This window comes from Oenanthe melanoleuca, chromosome 1A (genome assembly GCF_029582105.1).
Source record: "Oenanthe melanoleuca isolate GR-GAL-2019-014 chromosome 1A, OMel1.0, whole genome shotgun sequence".
Classification (NCBI taxonomy): domain Eukaryota; kingdom Metazoa; phylum Chordata; class Aves; order Passeriformes; family Muscicapidae; genus Oenanthe; species Oenanthe melanoleuca.
Window position 1 is genome coordinate 64,095,837 of NC_079334.1, and position 24,269 is coordinate 64,120,105.

The 24,269-nt window shown below is 36.9% G+C and overlaps 1 protein-coding gene across 5 annotated transcripts in view; it reads left to right on the top strand.

Annotated features, from left to right (window-relative positions):
* Positions 1-24,269, top strand: part of USP6NL (USP6 N-terminal like) — a 110,067-nt gene that overhangs the window by 82,067 nt on the left and 3,731 nt on the right. For all 5 annotated transcript variants that reach the window (XM_056513121.1, XM_056513113.1, XM_056513131.1 and 2 more), the window contains 8 exons: positions 331-438; positions 2,325-2,434; positions 4,571-4,619; positions 6,272-6,392; positions 9,414-9,508; positions 11,070-11,135; positions 11,222-11,321; positions 13,454-13,606. In XM_056513121.1, coding sequence (XP_056369096.1) covers positions 331-438; positions 2,325-2,434; positions 4,571-4,619; positions 6,272-6,392; positions 9,414-9,508; positions 11,070-11,135; positions 11,222-11,321; positions 13,454-13,606 — 802 coding nt within the window. The remainder of the gene's footprint in view (positions 1-330; positions 439-2,324; positions 2,435-4,570; positions 4,620-6,271; positions 6,393-9,413; positions 9,509-11,069; positions 11,136-11,221; positions 11,322-13,453; positions 13,607-24,269) is intronic.

Genomic DNA, 24,269 nt, shown 5'->3' on the forward strand with positions numbered 1-24,269 from the left:
GATCTAAATTAGAAAATTTGCTGAGCAAAGGTGATAAAATTTTGATAGACCTTCCTATGTGCAAAAATCCTAGCTTGAAAACATCACCCGAGATGGTTTGGCCTGTGTGTCTGTTTTGTCCCTGTGCCTCCTGATTCTGTCAGAAGGTCCCAAATTGCTGGGTGCGTTCCTCAAAACACACTGGAACACTTTGTCCCCAGCAGGTCATCCCTTTCCTAGGGTGCTTGGTGTAATTCCATTTTTCTCTTTAGCATGTTGTGCATCACTGTTCCTTTTATTCAGAGCATTGTAAATTGTGCTGCATTTTTACCTTCTTTTCTTCTTTTGCAGTTTCATAGGAGAATTTATAAAGGGATCCCACGACAGTTCAGAGGGCAAGTCTGGTCTTTGTTGCTTGATGTTCCTAAGATGAAAGAAGAAATGAAAGACTTTTATAATGTGAGTTTGTCGAATTCCTACTTAATAATAATTTTAAAATATCAGATACTAAAGCTACAGGCTTTATTAAGCTTTTGCTCTTATACAGTGTTAAAAAATAAATTAGAAATTACATTGCATTCTATTGCTTGTTTTAGCTAGGAAGAAGGCTGTGTATTCAAAAGCTGAGTAGATAAGGAGTCTTGTGAAGGAAGATTGATGTTGGTAATGATGTTATCTAAATTTTTGTGTCTGTTAACTTCCTCATATTTCTTGCTCTTTAGTCTAACAGGCTGCTTTTTCTAAGTATTATATTCTGTTTAAGTTCCTCAGTAAGAGTAGTGGGAGATCGAAAGGAGGTGAAACAGAGGTAAAGCTGAACAATGTAGTTGTGGGAAAGAATGCTGAGTAAAATTAGAAGCATTTAAAAATAGGTGAAATAATCTTTGGGAATTATTAATGTCATCTAATGCTCAATGCAAAACGAAGAAATGTTTGTAGTTCAGATACAGAAGTAGGAAGAGTTTCTTCTCTCATTATCTGATTAATTTGTGATATACTCATCTTGCTGCTCTCTATTTTCCTGTGTCCTGAGGTGATATTAACACTATTCACTGCAAGTGTCACAAACTGCACACCATAAAGTCAGAAGGATACTACATGTTTATTGTAGGTTAAACAGCTTCTTTCAGTTCTCTTTGCAGGGGAAAGACCAGTTCTTAACCTTCTGTCCTTTCTGTTTCTCAAACTTTTGGTACCCTTCTGTTCTCTCACACGTGAAGCTGCTGTGATTGCAAGGGCTCAGGGTGCTTCTTTTCCTGTATTCCATCAAATCTTAAGAGTTTAAAACTAGAAATTTTCCATTTGCTGATTTTCTGTCTGTCTGGGGGACAAATCATTCTGGATGTTTAGTTTAAATTGTACTGAAAGGTACACATAGCTGTGGTTAGTGTTGTTTTGGTTCAGTAACTTGAAAGTAATTCCTCATGTGCCTAAAGCTTCTGGTTGTGTTCAACAGACTTGATGCATGTTATTGTTCCCATTGTTATTATAATTTTTGACTTTGCTCTTGTTTTCTTGCAACCAGAGTCTGTAGAGTTTTGCCTTTTGACTGTCTCTGATATTCTCTAATAGTCAGAAGTAATGTTTTAAAAATACCATATTGAATCCAGGTCTTGCAAACTCAAGTTTTATGGACAGAAGTGAGAATAAATTAATGAGAGTCAAGAGAAAATTATTGTAAGTGCAAAAAAATAAGGTGTCAGTCTAAACCTGTGCAGGTTTTATAAGTATTCAATTACAGAAATGGATTTAATTATAAAACACTAAAGCGAGTGCTAAAGCAGACATATTCTACAGCTAAATTAGATTAGAATAGAAAGACAGAGGAAATTATTACAGAAATGTCCATTACCTATATTTAGATAATAACTGGCAGCTATGTAGCTATTACTTCTGCTAGAGAAAAAGACAGGAAAAGTATGAAAACCACACTAAATCATTTGCTTAAAGACTAGTCTAGAGCACTTGCATCTCAGGTTCTTGTTCCTGAGTAGCAGAATTAATTTTCTGTCTTTCTCTAGTGCTGTGCCTGCCTGAGAAATGGCAACAAGAAATTTGAAGTGCTGAAACAGCCTTAAATATGGGTAGTGAATGATGTGTCAAAAAAATATGTATTATGAGATTGGTCTTTCTACATCTTTACTGTGTGGCTGTTTCTGACTCTCAGAATTTGTACATATATATGCTTATTTTGGAAGTTAAAACTGTTTTATCTTGTGACTTGCTATCCTATATTGTTTTCAGTCACATGATGGCAATTAATTCAGTACAGCTGTACAGTCAAGCAGGTTTCTGCTTTTTTAGAGTTCACAATTTCAAACTTCTGTTCTTTACTGTACTCCCAGAAATTGAAGTGTCAAGCACGAGGGTCTTCACCAGATATTCGGCAAATTGACCTTGATGTGAACCGGACGTACAGAGACCACATCATGTTTCGGGACAGATATGGTGTCAAGTAAGTAAACTTTATTTCTAGAGATCTTAGCCTTCCTCTGTATTTTGTATTCTTCTTCTCCCAGTACCTAATTCAAAATGAAATAAAGCAGTATTTTTGTATGTGAGCATTTAATGATTTACAACAGTAGGCCATAATGGTTTTGGATTTCTTCAAAATGTTTTGTTTTGTTATTTTTTGCTGCCACTAGATGAGAGGAATATTAGGCAGCTGTCATCCTTAAAAATGTTTAATAGTGAAAAAAGTGGGGGTACAGACATCAGTGTTGTTGCTCACTTGCAGCATCAGTACCCTGCTGAGAGGAAGAGGGTATTTTTCCCCTTCTGTCTCTGTATTCAGTTTTTAACCTCCTTTTCTTGCCAAGGCAGATTTTGTGGTAGTCTGCTGTTCTCAAAAAGTGGTACTCAAGAGCGGTGGAATTTAATGTGATCTAAAAGAAACATTTTCTTACATTATTATTCTAGATATTTTGTGGAAAAGTCCTAAATCAAAGGAATTTCTCTGATGGCTGTAAGGAAGGAGCACAGATTCCCAGGCTGAGATGGTTCAGTGCAGTTCAGCTCCATTTGTGCAGGGCTGGCAGTGCCTGTGCTGCTCAGGCCTCTCTTTGTCCTGTGCAAACATTTTAGATGTCAGCAGAAGCTCGTTGCCTCGTTTGGGGTTAACACAAGCAGAGCCAGCTCCATTCTCTGTGGTTGTTGTAACCATGCCCTCAGAGTCCACAGGAAATCTTTTGGCTGCCTAAAGCAATTTCACACTTGAAATAGATCTCAGAATTACTGTACATATATTATGCATTTCCAGGAATGCCTCAATGAAAAATTCAGAAATCATTTCACATAGCAATGAAATAAAGTCTCCATAGTAAGTCAATTGCTTGATTGACTTTTAAGTAGACTGTCTTTGAAGATTCATTCTTTTACAGGTCTTCAGTGCTACCATCTAGTGTAAATAATACTGAAATCACCTTTATTCTGTGTTTGGAGCTGTGACTGAGATTGAGCTCCTATACTCAGTTTCATATGGTCAGCTGAGGGCACAGGAGGTTCCTGTGTACACTGGGGATCTGTTTGTTTGTCATTGTAAAATGAGGCTCCAGCTTAATGTTTAGTACCTTGTTACATTTCTCTTTGATTACTGAAGAATGGCTAAAGTTCAGTTCTGCAAGAGGGTAAACCAAAATGCCACAACAAAGATGTTTTGATAAAATTCGCCATGTATAAATCCTGTTCCCAAAAGAAAGCAAGCACTTTCTGGATTATGCTTGCTTTTTTTTTTTGACCTGTTAATATCTCTTTTCATTCATTGTTTAGTTACAGGGAGAAAATTTTACTAGACAGAAAAAGGACAATATGCAGAACTCTGCTGTTAAATTTTAGCAGTTTTACTTATAGATGAAAGCAGGCATTCAAGTATCCAGATTCTCTTCTGAATAGGTGACAGAAAGTAGCTGTGAGTTTAAAAGTTGATTTTGAGAGCTCTCCACTGTTACTATTTTCACAAGTTACACTGTTTTACAGAAAGCAAGGGACCTCTACAAAGCTCTTTGTAATTCTAGCTCTGAAGTATCCAGAGATCAACAGAGGGCTGAGCACAGGATGCTGAGCCAGAGTTAATAATGTTTTTCTTCAGTTTGACAGTAGCAGTCACTAGAGCAGACTTTAATTTCAGTGCCAAGATTAAGACACCTTTGTGGCTGCTTTGTGTATTTCACATCTTCACTCCTACATCTCTGTTTGGAATCAGTAACAGCTGTTAGTGTTCTGCAAGCACAGAAATCAGGTTTGGGGAGTTTAAATTTTGGCATTCAGAATAAATCAGTGTATGAAATGTCATCCATGCAATGTTTCATTTTACCTGTCTGTAAAAATGATAATTTACCACCACTCTCTTCAAAAGTACATTGATATTTTCTGAAACATTTCAACATGTAAAACATCATAAAGGTGCTAATTACAAAATAGGCTTGAAATCAGAAGCACTTATTGTTGTGAAGTGTGGTTTATCCTGTTCTTTAGTGCTAGAGTAGTTATATGGGGAAAACATTTCCAAAATCTAGTTCATTACTTCTATGTTTTTCTGTTTTTACAAAAGATAATACTATATTTCTTTCATTTTCTGCTCTTATTTCTCCAGGCAACAATCTTTGTTCCATGTTTTAGCTGCATATTCCATATATAATACGGTAAGCAGTATTCCTTCACACTTAAATCTGGTTTCTCTGAATGTGCTGTAAGATAATAACTTGCATCTCTTTCTCCCTGAAAAAACCAACAAACATTTCAGAGACCTTTGAAAGTACATAGAAATAAACTATTTGTTGACATATTTTGAGCTGAAGTTAAAATAAAGCATCTGAATTTTGAGTTTTATTGGACAGACTGAACTCTGCTTACAACTTAGCTGAAGCCAAGGATTTTGACTAATAATGTGACTAATGAATTTATGTTGTGCTGGAGTGTTATGTGACTGATATTTCCCCCCATTGTATTATCTGCTTCTCTTTCATTTCAATGATGGGACAGAAAATGCTGCAGAAAGATGAATGTTTGAGTCCACAGGTGTATTTCATAACCTGAAAGACTATAAATATTTGAAATTAGTTTAAAAGGTTGCATCTTCTTTACATAAGCCCTTGGTCTTGGCTGCAGTCCTTAATGGGGATTTATTAGAGTGGGGTTTCCAGACTCTATATAAGGGTTAGAAGCTTATGTATTTTGTAATGTCTTTTGGCTGTATGCCAAAAATAGAAGAAAAAGAAATGTCTTCATGTCCACATTTAACTGTGGTTTTAATGCAGCTGTCCCTTCATTCCTTGGGCCCATTTTGAACATTTCTGTACATCTTCCATTCTATATCCATCAGCAACTCCCTAGAAGTCAATATAAAATATGTTAACTTCAGGGGAGGAAAGAGAAATTAAAGGAGCTACTTGAATTAAATACTGGCGTGTTTGGATTTTTTCAAAGTTCTAGGAAAAATAACCTTTCTATCTGACTTTTTATACCTCCTATAAAACATTGGACTGGTATTTTCAAGTTGCATGAATATTTATATGTAAAATCAATTATCAAAGTGTAATGATGAGAATATTATAGTGAAGTTTTTATTTTGCACTTCTGTTGTTGTATTTTTCCTCTTAATGTGTAGCAGTTCTTATGCTTTGGTTTTATCTCTAGAACAAAGTTGTGCTAAGAAATTGTAAACCTGAAAGAACTTACTCAACAATTAATTGTCCTCAGAAATACTTTATTGATGGGGTTATCTTTGCAGCTAAATGATAGTGACAGCTGGTTCCTGCCATAAAATTCAAAATTAATAGCAGAGGAAGTACTCAAGTTCAGTTTTGGAACAAATAAATTTTTTCTTTGGGTTTATTACAGTTGCTTGCTATTGAGCTCTAAACTTGAGCAAGTTTATAGTTACAGGTCACTCTTAAAAAATCCTGTGTTTATCAGATGGTGCCCTCAACAAAGCCAGATGCTCTCACCCTCCATACCACCGCCCCCCCCCACAAATTACAACTAAATGAGAAATGCAACCATTGAACAAAAATATGATACAGTAGCTTGAAAATATTAGTAGTGACCAAGGATTTTGTTCATCAGTAGTGAGTTATAATGAGCAATCAATCAGTACTTCCAGGTTACTTTTCAGTTGGGGGATTGTGCATCATCCCTTCTATCTATCAATATTTCTAAGGTTTAAAGTGTGTTTGGTGGGAAGCTTTGCCATCAGGACAGACATCATCTTTCCTCTAACTCAGAAAAGCTAAAAGCTCATGACTATGAAGCTTTTGTTTCCAGCATTTTAATATTTCCACTGTATGATTTTCAGGAAGTTGGATACTGTCAGGGAATGAGCCAGATCACAGCTTTGCTCCTGATGTTCATGAATGAAGAAGATGCCTTCTGGGCCTTGGTGAAACTTCTCTCTGGTCCAAAGCATGCTATGCACGGTATGGAGTTTCATGTCAGTGTACTTGGGTTTCAACCTGCCCTATTTAAGCTGTAAATTATTTGAAAATGAAACTATTCTGTTCTGATTGGTCAAAAATAAAGCATAATGGGAGTTTTATACTTGGGGGAGGTATTGGATGTTACTGGAGCTCTCATCCATAAGAGAGAGTAATGATTTTTATATGTGATAGCTTTCAAGTAGTTCTTAATGAAAATCAGATGGTTTCCTCTTCTCTTACTCTCTCAGGGAATGTAACCAATTGAAAACTGGTTATGTAGACATCTATATAGTAATAAAATAGTAGTGGAAACCTAATACAGAATGTGTTAAATAATATTGCAGCTGTGCTATCGCTTGGCAGGACAGGAATCTCCAGTAAAAAATGGACTTATGTCTAGGCATGAACTTCAGGCTTCTCAGTTTTATCTCTGCCTCACACAGAATTTCCTGCTCTCATGGTATTGTTGCTCTTATCTTATTGGTAGTTCTCTTTTTCCATGCCAGATTTAGTATGATCTATGCATATTCCGTGGCTATTGGTATGGAACAACTCCAGGAATTCCAAAACCTTTGTGATGTTACAGTTCTGGTGGTTCAAAAAGGCTGTGGTTCTTGGAAGCCTGCAAAAGTAAATGTCATCCAGAACTTGGGCTTTTTAGCAAATTTCCAACAAGCTCTAGGTGCTTTTCCCTGCTGGAGAATGTCTCATTCTGTGACACGAATCTTTCTCATTCTTCCTTCCCAGGCTTTTCATTATTCCTGGATATTCATCACCCCCAAAACAAAGGGATTGTTTGTTAATTTGCTGTTTACAGTTCTGGCAAGTTATCAACTGGGGGGGAAGGAAAAAAAGTGTGATCTGATGTCAATGTCATAAATTAAATTTTGAATTCATCAAATGTCAGAGATTTTTGTGGAGCTTTACACAAAGATAACACAAACTAAAAGCATCTTGCAAAAAAATCTATAGATTTCATAATAATCCAAACCTGTGCAACTGCAGCCCTGTAGAATATTGAGCTCCTCAAAGCTCACAGACAATTCTAGATGTTTTGGAGGAAGTAAGTCAAAATTTACCAAATCATATGCATGATAAACACAAGAGGATAAGCACAGGCAAATTCATTGCTTGAGATGTTGCAGACCTCCCTCCTTCCGTCCTTTATTCCTGTCACACACCTGAGCTTCTCCACAGGGCATATGAGCCATTGTGCCACAGCTTTGTTATACACACTGAAACTGCCTTGGCAGTGCCTGTTAGGCAAGTTTGCATTCATAGATCTGTTGATAAAACTTTAATTATAACTCATATGTTCCCTATTTGTCATTTATTAAATGTTGCCAACTGGTCTAGGGTTCTGCTTTCAGCAGGTTGGACCAGATAATCTCCAGAAGTCCTGTCCAACCTGAGTGCATCTGCTTTAAATGTCACTGTGCATCTGTAAATATCACTGTAGATTCTGGAAAGGAAACTTTAAAACTGACTTAACTGATGACATATTACATTTTGCATTTTCTGTGTTCTTCTTTGAGCAAAGTAGCTTAAAGCACAGTTTATCAACTCCTTAAAGCTTAAGTAATTTCAATTCCAAATTGCCAATATCCGTGAAGAAAAACTTTTATACTTGCACTAGGTGCCACTGACCATCAAATAGTTCTCTGAAATGGGCATCCCCTTTTGAAAATCATAGGAGTGGGCTGAGTAATTCAATCAGAATCATATTGGCAAGATTAGGATGGTTAAAAAACTCCCCACAGATAAGGTTTTTCATGTATTCTTCACTTTTACCTGTGATACAGCAACCTGGAATACTTTTTGGGTGCAGCCCATTAGCCACACTAATTTCTAGTATAAAACTACTTGAAATCAAGAAATTAATTTGGCCTCTCTGGTATTTCATATTGTATGGATGATGTGAAGTCTCTAAATGATAAAATACAGACATCTGACCCTGAAAAAATTTGCTTTTTTTTGGAAGCTCTTTCCACTGATCGTTCTGTAGTCTTAAAAATTCAAGGTAATGAGTTGGTGTATGTAAATGTGAAAGAGCAACCTTCTATGGAAAAATAACCTTTATTGCTATTGTTGATGGCTAATTAGCTTTGATGTAGTCACTGTTTACAGTAAGAAAAATACCCAAATGCCTTACTTGTGTTATTGAAATTTCCTAATATGCAACCTGACATTTTGTATTGTAGAATTTGCATTTGTATGTATGAAATACTAAACCTGTGTGAATCTGAGGTAGTAAATCTTGTGTCTTAGTGACTGTGCACTGAATTGCACAACTGGTAACTAGAAAGACTTTGCTTTTTTGGTTTGACACTTCAGTAATTTTTTTTTTTTTAAAGTTGCATGCCTACTATGGGTCTGTACTTGTTCTTCCAGTTTTCATACTAAAATATATTGGAGTTTTTTTAACTCTGCTGATACCTCAACTGGAAGAGGGTCTTAGAATTTTAGTTTTTCATGTGTAATCACTAAAACAATTAGATGAGGTTTCCTATGCCCTTTGTTTCAGTTGTGTGAGCTCACAGTCTTTACTTACAGGATGTAATAATGATATTTGTCTTGCTAGAATATCCCTCGTGTCTTTTCTTCAATGCAGACAGTTCTAGTAGATACCTATGCTGTTTGCCCTTCTATCATGAATTTTCTGGGCTATAATTTCAATTTTAGTGGGTGAGGGTTGTGATTCTTTGTTTTGGTTTTCTTTTAAAGAATAGTTACAAATGTGGTTTCCACATGGTCTTATATTGGTTTGACTAATGTAGGATTGATGGATCTGCTGTCATTTGTCATTCTGATCTAATAATTGTCACTAAGGGAATGTATTGATTGTAGCTGTTCAGGCAGGAGGATGTGCATATCTGTATAGAGACATCAAAATATTGTTATGAATATCTGTTCAGATCCAGTGATCTTATAGAAGGATAATGTTCTCGGTGCCTTAATGGCTTTTTTTAAATGTCATTTTATAGTACAAACACCTGTTAAATGCTCAACTTCTTTTCTTAGGTTTCTTTATTCCTGGTTTTCCAAAACTGTTGAGGTTTCAGGAACATCATGACAAAATACTGAAGAAATTTTTGTCCAAACTTAAGCAGCATTTGGTAAGTATTTATTTCATTATACAAGCAATGCTAATTTACAGCTTTCTACCTTGTTTCAGTTCCGGTGAACTCACTAGATCAAGAATACCCAAACCTCAGGAAAAAATGCAAAGTTTTAAGAGGCAGAAGTGCCGTTGTTTTCATTATAGACAAAGTTATGGTGCATCTTGACAAAGTTATGATCAAATTGAATCCTAAGAGTGATTAATTTGGGAGTCTTTCTCACTTGGGATCTCTGAGTTAAGGTTGATGTGTGGTTCTTCTGTATGGTCTTGTGTGAGCTTTTGTAAGCAAAATGATGCTAGAAATTTTATCAGGGGTTTTTTGTATATTTAGCTTTGTGGTTCATCTCTGGACAGAGGAGACTTTAGGACCAACCAGTTTTAATCTCTGTTTAAAAAATAACCTTTATAAGAGGGGTTAATGATCCTTTAAAAATACTTACATTTTCATGAAGCTAAATGTAGAGTTTTATCTCTTCTAATGCTTTTAAATAGAAAATAATATGCCCTTTTTAATATTGGTTATATTTATTCTAAGATGCAAATTAATTTTCTGATGGGAGAAAAATGCTCTTCCAGTAGGCATGAAGAATTTACTTTTACAGTGCATGAGTACTGCCAGAATCCATCTCCAGTTCTTAAAAGATGGTGTAAGAGATGCTCATTTGTAGCAACATCTTTTTCCTCGTCTCTTCCTGTGAGTGTGTCACTAAAATGAGCCAATGTTAACTCCTGAAAGACAAAAGTAAAGCCTGCACACGTAAGCCAAAGGGATTTGACCCATTGTTTATTCAGTGTTTATATAACTTAGTTCTGGAATTTAGTTCTTAATTTTTGAAGAAGCTGAATCTTGCAAGCATAGAATATGATGTCATCCCCCAGTTAAAATTCAGGATTTCTTAACTTTTACTTCAGCTTTTCTTCTTACTGTGCAAAGGACTTTGAAGAGCTCCATGCAGCTGCAAAGAAGCTTTGGCAATCTTTGACTGGGTGTCATACCTCATGGATTATCTGTGCTCTAGGGGAAATTAGGCCTCTTAATCAAGAAATAAAATTCCTTATCAGCCTACATCCTGTTTGAGGCCCAGTGGTCAAAGAAATTGGTTGTTTTACAATAATTTCTGGTGGATGTATATTTTTGTAAGAAAGTCCCTTTCAGCCTTGGACATGAATTGTCAGCCTTGCTACAGAGAAGTGAAAGACTTAATGGATCCAGTGCCTGAACCTAGGTTGCTCTAGAATATTGATTTATTTTCTTGAGAGAGGATTTTATCCTCTGCTACCTCTGTCCCAAGAACATGATAAAAGTCTAGGATGTATTAATACTTCAGCACCTCCAAGTGCATGTTCTTCAGGTGGTGAAATTGATGAAGAAAATTTGTAAAAAACATATATTCCAACTGTTGGATTGAAGTAACACTGTCTTATATAGTTAACTTAATTATTTATGATGACTATAGAGTACATTAGCCTCAAGGGGAAAATGTTTTTTTTCATGGAGAGTGCAAGGCATTACTTGAATTTTTGAAAGTATTTTTTAACTTCTGTGTTGTTTGCAGGACTCCCAGGATATGCCCACCAGCTTTTACACAACCAAGTGGTTTTTCCAGTGTTTTCTTGATCGTGTGAGTATGTTTTTCTTTCTGTTGCAGCTTTTAATTGTGACTTGGGGCAGACTGTTTTCACAGCATTGCTGATTCTGTCATTGCAGACTCCCTTTACATTAAGCCTCAGGATATGGGATATCTACATACTTGAAGGAGAGCGGATTCTCACTGCTATGTCTTACACAATTCTGAAACTGCACAGAAGTAAGAAATCTGTCAAACATTTGAAACCTAAACAGGAGTTCAGTTAGTTTTGTTCTCATTTTTTGTAGTTTGACCTTAACGTGTGAAAATTTTAGTTTCCCACGTGCCTTATGCTGCTTCTGACAGATATTTTTCATCCCTTATGCACAAAAAGTTAAAAATATTTGCTTTATTATTGTGTGTGTGTTGTGGGTTGATCTTGGCTGGATCCTGGTGCCTACCAAGCTGCTCTGTCCTTCCCCTCCTTAGCAGGACTTGGGGAAGAAGAAAACAAGATGGACCTTTCTGGACTAGTGCACAGCACAGCACTGGGAGTGCAACTCTGGGGAAAATTAACTCCATCTCATCTGGGCCCAATGCAGTGTGATTGTCAAACAGAAGTGTTTATTAGAGTAAGAAAGTTATTTGGACCTAAACTCAGTTGTATTACTGACTAACAATGTGGAAAAGTGTGGTAGTTTAATGGTCTGGAAATGGCTTCTTAGCCCCCACAGGATTTAAATTAATCAAAAAAGCACACAAAGAATCAAGACTGTGCCACTAAATGCTGAAAAATTACCAGCAAATACCTCAGCAACAAGAAATCACCAGCCTGTGTTGCTTTAGAACACTGTTTGTCAGGAATGTAATTAAAGTCCAGAATTTCTCTTGCCTGCCTGTGTGACCTTCTCCTTCATCTCTTGACTTTGGGTGACGTAAAATTGGAGAGTTTGAACAGTACTGTCTAAAGCATCTATTCCTGGTTCCCCAAAGTGACTTGGCATCCTAAGTTCCAAGGACCCAAAAAGCTTTGAGGGTGAATGTTGTCTTGTAAATAGATTTGAGTATTTCTAAGGATGGCACTTTATAGCTTGACTCTGAGACACTCCTCCTGGGGGACTTCGGCTTTCTGAGTGAAGTCATTTATGTAAATGCAGAGGTCTGTGTGGGGAGCACAGAATCAATGTTGTAATTTCCTTGATAGTTTATCCTTCTTGAACTGTGGTGATGCTACCTCACTGTCTCAGTGGTATGCTTTCATTAGTTTGTTCATAAACAACTTTGAAAAATGGAACAGGTTACCTTCTACATTATTGCACTTGAAAAAGCTAAACATTCAGAGGCAAATCATTAGGCTTAACATTTTGGTTTCTCTTCTTTATTTGGAAAAAGATATCTACTCGATTTTTTTTTACTTTTTATTCACCACTCTTTTAATGGGAAGACCTGAGGAAAAATTCTGAGTTGGATTTGCTTGCTTAGCAAGTACACAGCAACTTCCTTCATGATCAAACACTGAGAGAACCTCACGGCAACAGAGGAGATGAGAGGGCTGGCAGAAGACAGATCCTGATTTGTTTTCCAATTTCTTGTCTACCCTCAAAAACATGCATGATACAGCTATTCAGTCAGTATCATTGTGGAATACATGCCAATGGCATTTTTATTACAGCACCAAAACATTTTTTTATGGTTTCCATATAGGAATTATACATCTAAAACTTTTGATGACGTACAAATGATGAAAAAAGAGACACAGGTATGCAGTTACAGTTTTGCAACATGGCCTTACTGCTGTGTAAAAAGGGAAAGAAAAATAATCTGATAACTGTAAAATGACTTTCAGAATATGACCTGAATTTTCAGAGAGCCTGAAGCAGCAGTTCTGAAGTGTGAACTGCCATCATCATTTCATTGGGAGTTAATTCAGTTGTGAATGAGGGTGCTGTAAATAGCAATTTTAAAAACATTTTTCGGCTTTTCAGAGCTCCTAATAAGAGATATGATACATGTTGTACAGATCCACAGCAGTGGTTGTAAGTTGAGGATGCAGGCTGACAAATAAAAACCTGAAGCTGTTGGATATGAGAAGGCTGAAGGAGGGTGGCTTGTAGTTAGTTTTCTGAAGATGACTCTATTTGTAAAACACTGTCGTAAGTAAAGAATAATGTGTAGAAAGGATTTCCATGGTGACTTGCAAGTGAATTTTTAATGTATTTTTAGACCTCTGGTTTTAGAAATCTGTTATCTGCCTAATTAACAAGTTTTTCATTCTACATTGAAAACAAAAGCACCTCATGACTAAAGTACATTTTTGAGTGTTCATTATCAAGGTATCTTAATGTATAATGTGATATTTTCTCCTTATATAGAGCATCTGATGAAATTACAAATGGAAGAGCTTGTAGAATTTCTGCAGGAGACTTTAGCCAAGGATTTCTTCTATGAAGATGACTTTGTAATAGAGCAGCTCCAAAATTCTATATCAGAATTGAAACGAGCAAAGCTGGATTTACCAGTAGCTGGTAAGAAACTTGCACATATGCAGAGTTAGATATTTGGAGTTATTCACACATTGGTAATTTTTAAAATGTTAATTAATGCTGTTGAAAACTGTGCAAATATTTTCTCCTTCATCACTGCATAGATTTGGGGAGTTTTTATCCAAAAATATTTCACAGTGCAAAATCACCACTTTTCCTTTCTTCATTTGGTGTTTTGTTCACTGTTTATAAGGTAATGGCAAAGCACTGTGAAAAATACCATGTTCTGGTAACTTTATTGACTTTAATTTATAAAACCTTTCAGATAGAGGATCAAATATCAAGGTTTCAAAGTGTCTGAAAAACTACATTGTCTGAGAATCCAGACTGTTTTGTAGATTGATTAGATGGACCAAACTTCAGGTCAAATAGATGCTTCTGTTTGTCAAATCCAGATTTTTAATTTTTCACAAGTGACAGACTTGCTGGGTATTTAATGAAATAGTTTTCATTATTTCTTTTTAGCCTTTGTGCTTTTTGGTTGCAGATAAGAGATGGTTTCATGTGACCTTACTTATGAAATGTATCAGATCTCTTCTTTCTCTTAAGATTCTATTATCTTTTCTATCCCTGTCTCCATAGTTTTTAATTGGAATTTTTCTTGTAATTAGCTTTTACTTTTTCCTTGCTAATTGTAAAAAAGTATGTGAGAAAATGCTTTTTAAAAAATTACAAACATGGCAGAATTTAAAGTTACCAGAAGTAACTTTATTAAGTTGCTATGGTTAGTTTTCAGAAGTTAAGAAGTGTCAGAATAAAGGTTGCCTGTGTGTAGCATTGTTGTGATAATTTGTTCTTTCATTAATGAACCAAATTTTTCTGTTTCTGTTGACATTATTTATTGCATGCAGTATTGGGCTGTGCCAATACTGTTATTATTACTCCAAGTAAATACCTGTTTTACCTGGTTCTTGAGATCTGATCCTATGGAATACAAACACTTTCTGTATATTTGTTTCTTATTTTGGTTCTTCTCAGAGTTCCCATTTCTCTTGCTCCCTATTCCTATATTTTGCCCTGTTCCTGAAGTTCTGTACAATCTGTCCAGCAGAATTTCTTCCACTCACAGTAGGTCTAAGTCTACTTTCTGCTCTTGTCTGTTCGTCTGTTGCTTCCCCTTTCTCACCACAGCATTCCCATTCTACCATCTCTCCATCCTTTTTCTCCAAGCTGAGTTTCAATCTTGACTTTCTCTTCAGGAGAAGTTGCTCTTTGTCCCTACACTTCAGCCAGGTGCTGCCTCAGGCATCTTGTGCAGTGGGGGACAGATATGAGCAGCTGTGTCCTTTAGCATCAGTTTCCACACCAGCATGTAACAAGGAGATAGATCATAGGAGTCCTGTCTGCTCAGTCCTAAATACAGAGTACTCCATGGTAATGTTTGAACCATCAAGGGGTTACCCCAACAACTTCAGTTGTTTGTACACACATAGGTTTTTTAATGGATGTGGTAAAGTAAATTTCATTAGTGAAAAGTTCCACTTGAAATTGTGGTAAACACAATTGGAAAACATTTTTGTAGTTAGCAACTTGATGGAGGTAGTGTATCTTCCAGCCTAGAAAATCACATGCATGTAAGTAATATTGAGATTTTCTGTGGAAAATACAGGAGTTTACTGGAAATTTTCTTGATGCAAAAGGCAGAAAGTCTGTTCCTTAACTTACTTGTTTTAGGGCCTTTATTTTGGTAGAACATAAGATGCCTTCAAGTGAAAGTTTAAGAATACTCTGGATTTTCATAGAAAACTCAAGGAGTATTTAGGTGAAATAAGAGTCACCCCCCCTTGTGACAGAAAATGTGAGACTCACTGACTCTTCTTGTGGATACCAAGAGCAAGGAATGGTGACTGTGTCTTCTTCCTGAGACACTCTGGCAGTGGGATGCAGTTGTTTGGTTTCACACTGTGCACATTTAGGTGTAACTTCTGATGACAGAAGCTGACAGCATGCTAAGTGTTTTGGGCCACATTAGTTCTTAATTTTGGTTGCTAAAGAAAAATCAGTAACAAAATGTCTTTTGTATGTTGGGATTTTTCCCCTGAACATGAATGAGAAGGTTTAATTTTAAAACAGGAAGAGCAAAGCCAAAGTGAAGTGTATTTTGGTGCTGGAATTTGATGCTGGAGCTTTTTCCTTTCAGATTAACCTGGGCAAGCATTTCTGTGTGGTATGTTTTTGTTAGGGGTAGAAGGGAACATTATTTAACCTTTCACAGACTAAAAATAAAATGTCTTCATCCTAATCCTTGGGAATCTAGCTGATTTGTCTGCTCTTATCTCTGTTTGAGAGTGAGGGTGCTTCATTTGTTCTTCATATGAATTTATTAAGCCTTTGGTTTTATTTTTTAAAATTTTCTAATTTTGGTTTTATTAATCAATGTCTTCAAACAGTATTCTTATTCTTGTTCTTTCTGAATATTCTCTAGACATTCAGCTTTGCTCATGTGTTGTGGCAGGTTGATTCTGGTAGGATACCAGGTGCCCTCCTCAGCTGAGCAGAGGAGAGAAAACAAAAAAAAGACTTCTGGATAAGGAGAGGGAGAGATCATGCAGCAATTGCCATCATGGGCAGAGCAGATTTGACTTGAGGAAATTAACTGAATTTATTATCAATTAAATCAGAGGAGGACAGTGAGAAATAAAACCTTAGTAAAAGCCTTCCCCCACTCTTCCTTCCTTAGTGGGTTCAACTTCACTCTCTTTTTTTTCCTACCTCCTCCTTCCTAGCAGCACAGGGAATTAGGGTTGTGTTCAGTTCATCATACATTGCTTCTGCTGCTTCTTTCTCCTGAGGTGAGGACTCCTTACACTCTTCCCTTTCTCCAGGTTGGGGTCCCTCCCACAGCCTGCCAAAAACTGGCCATGCAACCCCCATGCAAATGTCTGTCTGGCCCTACTCTCTTTACTACCTTGAATTTCACTCTTTATCTTCAAATTTCATCTAAAACATATGAAACTATTGTATGTGATACAGCCACAAAAAATACCAGCCTGCTCATTCACTGTAGCCTGAGAAAATAATATTTATTTTAGTTTTCTCTGCTGAAATCAAAGCACTGCTTCCTATCTTGTACTTTTTTTTTTTCTACGCTGAGCAAAAATTACACCTTAAAGAACTAAAGTAAAAATGCATGTTAGGAAAAAGAAAAAAAAAATCTTCATCTTGCAGTTGCATCAGTATCAGTCATCCAGGAATAGCAGTGAGCTAATTAAGCTCAGTGGAATTTTCCATCTGGCATCCTTTGTTAGGCTGTATAGATTTTCCTGCCCTAGTAGGGTAAGCTGCAGTAGGATATTAAAAGAGGTAATAACTTTTGTGTTACTTTAAAGTGGATGTCTATTTATGTCTGATGTAGCTTTCTCTGGCTCACTTCCTCCATGGCTTCTCTCACTGAATTAAGGAGCTCCTTGTTCCCTTCAGAGCAGAGAAGGAAGGGACTTGTTTAACATTTTCTCACTGTCAATGTTAAAATGTCCAGCCAGGAGGCATGGGTGTTAAGGGGATCTTGCTAATTTTGGATGTCAGTGATTGGCACTGTTTTTTGCCAATACCAGGGCTGTTTTGCATAAAGAAGGCCATGGATTTTTCTTCCTTTCTGTGCTGATTTCTGGTTGAGTGCTGCCCAGTGTGGGGTAGTCCATGCTTACCCTCCAGAGGGTGGTTTGCAGCTGTAGTGCTGTTCCTACAACGCAGGGTGGGCATCCCTCTATTCCCATGGCTCTGGAGACAGGGGCCTGTGTGATAGGCACACCTCTTACTGGGAGCTGTGGTTTTTGAGACCTTGGGGAAGGGAGGCTGTGACAGCTGTACAGAGAACCTTGAAGGTACCTCTCTGACACAACCTCAAAAAGAGGAAAAGGCATTTGGGATTTTCTGGATTGGCTGGAGTGTGGTGAAGGATGTCCACACCACGACTGGTTCTTGAAGAGCACTCTCACCTAAATCTGTGAGACTTTACATGTTCTCCTGGAGCCAGATTCAATGTAAATTCAATAATCTCTTCCTTAATTCAAGGGTGATGTTAAGACTATAATGAGAAGAATTTTCTTGGTATACACCATTGATTTCCAAAATTCCTAGATGCAAATTCTGTTATTTAAAACAGCAGCTAAATTCTGTAAATGCTCACAAGATATGGATAGAATTTCTAGCTTTGCTGTAATTTTTTCCTGTAGGACTACATGAATAATGCAATGCTTAATAAACAATATTTATATATGGATAGATTTTTATAGTGTCTGACTTTAATAAACAGAAGTGCTTACCAGTGAAAGTTCCATATTAAAAATATTTTGCTGAAAACAGTTTATTAATCCAGTGTTTTGTGAACAAGATAGCCAGGCCCACCTTCCAAGGCCTGAAGACCCTCAGGTCTGTTCTTGACACAGTTTCTCACCTGTGTTTTAATGTAAGGGTCCTGAAAAGGGTGGGCAGGGGGGTCCTGGGCTGGATATTTATGACTGAAAGTTTAATAGACTTTGCAGCAGCTGAAGGCCTTAAATCAAAGAAAAAGGTCTTGTACCTTAATTTGAAAGCAGTATTGGCAAATTTGGAATCTACATATGTCATTAACTCCAGGTTTGAACTGCAGTTCTAGTTTTCCCAATCTTTTCTGTATTCAGGGAAAGCTAGCAAAGTTTGAGTCTTGCATTTGCCATAAATTTTAAAATTTTTATTTTATATTTATCTTTGAAGTTATATGTTATTAAATTTATTGTTAATATCTTTTATTCAATGATCTATTTTACACAGTCATGTTATAGTGCAGAAATGTATATTACCTCAGTAATCCATTAAATAGTGTCTGTTCTCTCCTGTTAATGAGCCTTTTGACAGCCAAAGCAATAGAAATATGGAAATCAGCTTGACTTTCCTGTTTCTGATGGTGTCTTTTTTTGGTTGTGTTTTGTTTCAGAGGAACTTTGGATTTTTCTCTTGTACTTCAAGAATACACAAGTAGCTATTTCAGACAATGCACTTCGTGCTTTAATCAACTAAATTTTTCTGCCTTGTTTCTTGTGTGATGCAACTTAGTACTTTGCAATACTATGAACTAAAATAATATGTGGAGTTATGCTAATATAATTAGTATATATCCTCAGCAGTTTTAGACTTTGGCTTTGCATCATTTAAAGATCTGTGTTGTTTAAAACTTGCATGATCTTGAAACACATGATCCAGATAGTTGGGTTGGTCATTGTTCATATTGCTGTTTAAAACTGATTTTTCAAGGAAACATATTTTCTGGAAGAAATGTGGAATTAGGAATGTAAAGCAGTGGTTAAATTTAGAAATTTCTTTTTTGCAACCATACAGATGTGCAGCTGGTCACCTGTATCTTCTGGCTAATAACCAAATCTGCTAAGATTTCTATTGTTTATCTGAATGTAGATGTTTACTGTCAAAGTCCTATAAAAGTGACACAGCTGCAAGAGAGGCAAACAGTGCTTTCAGTTCTCCCTTGAAGTTGTCCAGCAGTATTTCATTTAGCAACTCCTTTGCCAATGATGGCATATAAAGGAAGGAGGAGCAGAGGTTTACTTTCAGACAGCAGCTTGAGCTTCTAGTGCAGGCACTTAAATTTCTTTAAAATTCTCTTGGACTTGTAAACTGAACAAGATGGGATGTCACTGATCGAAAATAAACACAAAATTTCAAGATGTCATTTTAAGAGTTGTTTTTATGACCATTACCATCCTTGAAAATTGTGTTAGAACAGTCAAAGTGCATGTATTCTGGTGCTAAAATTAAGGACTAGACTGTTATTCACCAGAGAGAGCACTTAAAGCACTTTACTCCAATTATATGTCTGCTACTCTATGCACGAGGCTGTTAGTGCCTCCTGAAGCAATTATCTGTAAAAGTCTTGCAATGGAGATCAGCTTCCACTGGGTGGTGGCCAAGGCTTGTTTGAGCAGGAGGAAGTCAAGTGGCAAACTTTATTTCATATGGCTTGTATTTTTTTGTGGGGGAACAGTCAGATCTGCTCGTATTTGCTTTGCTTCTTTTTGTGTCAGGGAACATGTTTGCCAACAACAAACAAGCACCTGATTGTTCTTGTTTTGCTTAAATTGTCTCCCTCTACTTCCACTGCTGTCCTTCCTCACCCATTTTTCACCCTATTTCCTTTGTTGTTTGCCTATTTTATGCTATACTGCATAGAAGCCAACTAAATCACTACCTTTCTTTTAAAGGAAAAATGAAAAATCTATAGCTCCTGCTCTGTAAACTCTGATACAAGCTATTATAGTGCTTGTTTTTGGGAAAAGCCAGTAACTAAACTGTCTAGAAACCTTCTCTGTTGAAGGAAGGAAGGAGAGAAGGATGAAAAAGATATCCATATCTCACAGGAATACTGGCAACTTGGGAAAACATCTCATTGTCCAGATTGTTTCAGAGGACAAAGGGACATTTCTATGATTGTACAGGTCAAAACAATCACAGCTGAACTGGAAGCCTTGTCTTAACTTCTAGTTTCAAAATGCTTTCAATTCTTGTCTGTAAATATCACAAATTGTATAGAAAAGCTGTCCCAACAGTACTTCTTGTAGAATTCCACAGTTTCTCCATTTCTCAGTCAGACAGATATGTCCAGACAGTGAATTAACTCAGATCCTGGATCAACAGCACAAAAAGATACTCAACTGAATTTCCTTTAAAACATCCAAATAAAATTTCTTCATGCTCAAATCTGAGGAGTTTGAACAATGAGTGCAGTTGAAGTAGTAAAGGAGATGGTAGAGAGCTGTGTGTGAGGCTTTAGGCAGGTTTGGAGTGGAAAAATGATAGATAAAAGAAATGGGGCTTGAAGTAATTGGCGCTTTTGCATGTGCTTGTCTGGTGAGTTGTTTGTGTACCTCTTCAGCTAGAGATGTTTGTTGTGACTTGGTTTCTTTTGTTTGCTTTTGCATTATGATTTCTTTTCCTCAGCTTTTTGCTTTTATTACCCTTTTTCTTTCTTTCTTGCTGAAAGCATGCAGCATCATGGGTTTCTTGCTGTTATTGCTGGTAGTGGACTGGTTAAAGCATTCCCAAACACAGTTGGCATGCTCTTTGTGCATATGAAGAGTGTCCCATTGTTGTCATGTGCATGCTGGTAATTTGGTTATCCTCTACTTGTTTATTTATTTATTATGTGAACTTTTTTGGAACTTCAGGAGTTTTTATTTGTTGGGGTTTTTTTTTAAGTTCTTGTTCCACTGGAAGTGGCAACTCTGCATGTGTGTGTATGGGCATTTATATATGATCTGCACACGTCAATTAGAATTAAGTAGTCATTTTGCAGTTTCAAAAAATTTCCTTTAGAAGGTGATTGGTTTGCAAGATGTCTTTTTGCTGCAACATCATGGATCCTTACACAATTCCTTTCCTCCCAGTGCTTTTTATGGCGGGAGGTGATCAGTGCTGGAGCACCTTTGAACCAGAGCAAGGCCTGTTCTGGTAGCCTTGATTCCTGAGTTGGTACCTCCAGCTATGTGGCCTTGCTTAGTTCCACAAGCAGACATGGCTGACTGAGCAGTCAGTGCCACTTATTTATGTCCAAGGTCAAGTCAAACCAAGTTTTGTGGAAGTCCTGTGGCTGAGGTTCAACCTTTATTTCTTCTTTTCCCCACTGAGCTTTCTTCCACATGTTCTTATTGTTCTCTGTTTTGTTTTGTCTGACAGCACTAAGCTCTGGTGTTACCAACCTATAAATATGGTATCATGCTGTTAAAATGCAGAGGTTTTCTTCCACATTGTCTTGCAACACTTTCCTTGTTACTCAGGATGTGAATTAATTTGGAGTTCTAACAATTTCACTACAGACTTGGAGAGATTTTTCTGACAGTCATTTTACAGCTGTGATTCATGTTACAGGACACATCATCTAGACCATGCAGCCCACATATGCCTGGTTGTAGGGTGTTCCTTTACCCTGAATGAGAAGAAAAGGTGACACAAAGCAGCCTCAATAGAATTCAATAAAAATGTCTGCAGTATTCTCACTTGGGTTTATTAGAGCTTAATGGTAATTAGGAAACCTTAAGTGTGTGAAATTAAAACCCAAAAACTCGCACAAACTTCATCTTTACTTTGCAACCAAGTATATTTAAAGGACCTCCTGTTGCTCTGTTTTTTAGAGTAAAAGCTGGGAGAAAATAAATCAGTTTATGCTTTTGATGACCTGGGCAAATCAAGGAAGCATTGCAGCTACCAGAGGAACTGGTCTTCAGATTTTTTTATATATATATTACTAGAATATTTTAACTTCAAGTATGGAAGAAAGTAAACAACCCTCTTTCTAAAACATGTCTTCCATACAAGGACAGAAATTAAATAATTTAGCTATGTTGCAGAGTCATTTTCTTATTCCATATATTCTGTGCTATTCCATAACTACTTTGGATCTCCTGGAGGCTATCAATGGATTAGCAGCCCATAAAGATCAATTCAGTATGATTTAGATGGCAAGTTTTTGGTATGTATTTTGTACATACCAAAGTATTGTTTCTTAATGCAGGCTTCATGCTGTTTTCCCATTCAAGATTAGTAAGACTGAAAGCACTGCAATCTATGGTTTAAGTATCAGGAATATTTATTATGTGCAAAATTTACTTTTATTCAGGAGACAAGATCTTCAGCTTTGCCTAACGGTGTATTTGAGGATGTAGATGGAATTAAGATACAAATGCCTCTTGCCAAACAGAAGCAAGTTCAGAATGTGAACTCCTAAACTAAAGGGCAATTTTGGAGAGGCTGGTGCAGCTGTCAGTGTATTGCAGAGCTGTTAAATCAGCTCTTTTCCAGCATCTGTGCAACTCCTTCCTTTGTCCCCTCATCTGTTCTTCCAGTGGTAGAACACTCCCTTGCTGGGGAGTACAGGTCTGGGAGCCCTGTTCCAGATTTTATTTGGGAATAGTGAGGGCCTGTATGGAAAGAGACCAAACATCAGACTTGTAATTCCAAGAGCCACTCACTGGAGCGTAGTGCTGAGGCCTTGCCCCATCATGTGTGTAAAGTGAGGATTCTGAAGTTATTTCTGAAGCAAAGGGTAGGTTTCCATATGACCTTTGGCCCTTATGAAGAAAAATCAAGAAAATGATAGTTTAATTGTTTGGCAAATCTAGGCTGTTTCTATTAAGTTCATTTATTCAGTTACCTTGTTGTGACAGCACCATAGTGTTCTTCTCTGCTGTCCTTCTGCAACGGCCTGGCTGGCTAAACTCTCGAGTTTTCTTTTTGTTTATAAAGCAACTGATCCTTGCTGGTAGTTTGTTGTGCTGTTATAACGAATAGCAGTGACCTTGGCTGCTGGCTTTCCTCAGTGTATCTGTATCATGAACCACTCATCAAAGATTGAGCTCCTGCTCATGCCTGTATAAATGAACATAGCTCACTGATAACTACAGCACTTGTCAGGGAGAGGCATTTGTGTGTATTCACTCCTGTGAACCTTTATAGACAAACAAAAAGAATTTAAATTACAAATAGCTAGAAAGTGAGGTGCTAACTCTCTGATATCTGATGGGAAGAGATTCTACAGTCCTTGCCTTAGGAAGAAGCAAGGATTAAACAAAATTATTTTATCAACTGCCATTTTATATAATTTATTTTGAATAGCATTTAAGCAAGGGTAGCCATTTCTTTTTTCCTCCTTACAACAAAGCTTCTCTTTATAAATAGATACACAGTGAACAGGACTTGTTTGGTAATGCTGACTTCAAAACTTTTGTTTTTTATTTTTAAAAGCTGAACATCAAATGAATTAAATCTAGATTAATACGTTTAATGAGAAGTGCATGACCTTTTCTTCTTATAATGGGAAAGTAATGGATTACACAATTAAATAAGTTATATGCAAGTAGATATGATAAAATACTTTGGCTGTGATTATGAAGGGTGTTGACTGCTAAGGAGAAGGATTGCAATAGAAAATTTGATGTGAATTGTTCTGTGGGCAGCATCCAGCCTTGAAACACTTCTTTATTGTTTTTGTATGTCAGTGTGGGTTGCTCTGGGTCCCCACACAGTTGACATTTACTGGCTGATGCAGTGAGTTGAGCTCCAGTCTGGGAGAATTTTCCATTCATGTTCTTGCTCTGTAAATGATGCCTTTGTGTCCTGCACAACTCCTCCATGGAACACTCAGTTGAAACCATGAAGTAGCCAGGGTGTCAGCAGCTTCAGTTGTTCTGTATTGATGAAAAGCTGAACTGAAAAAAAAAAATTATGTGTGTACAGCCTTTTACTGGAGGTTTTTAATACTGAGGGTGAAGTTTCTAGGCAGAAAAGGGTTTAGGGGGAACAAGGTCTTAATTGTGTAGATGTCAGTGAAGAGCTTCACCCAAAAACTGAAGTGAGAGTTCAAAGATGTCATCTGGGAACTTCATGTGTGTGAGGGAGGAGCTGATGGTGTGACCTGCTAGAGGTGAACATTAAAGGATGAATGAATGGAAAACAATCAATTGGGAGAGTGATACTGGAAAGGATTTTTAAAGTGGACGAGGTAATTTGTTTAATGTAACAATGTGAGGAGGGTTCCATACAGAGTAGATACTGTAACCAACATGTCATCCAGGAAAATGGGTGTTTTTTCAGCAGCATCATGATAGAATAAAAGCTTGGCGAGATTGCATCCGCTGTAGGAAGGAATAAACTGGTTGGG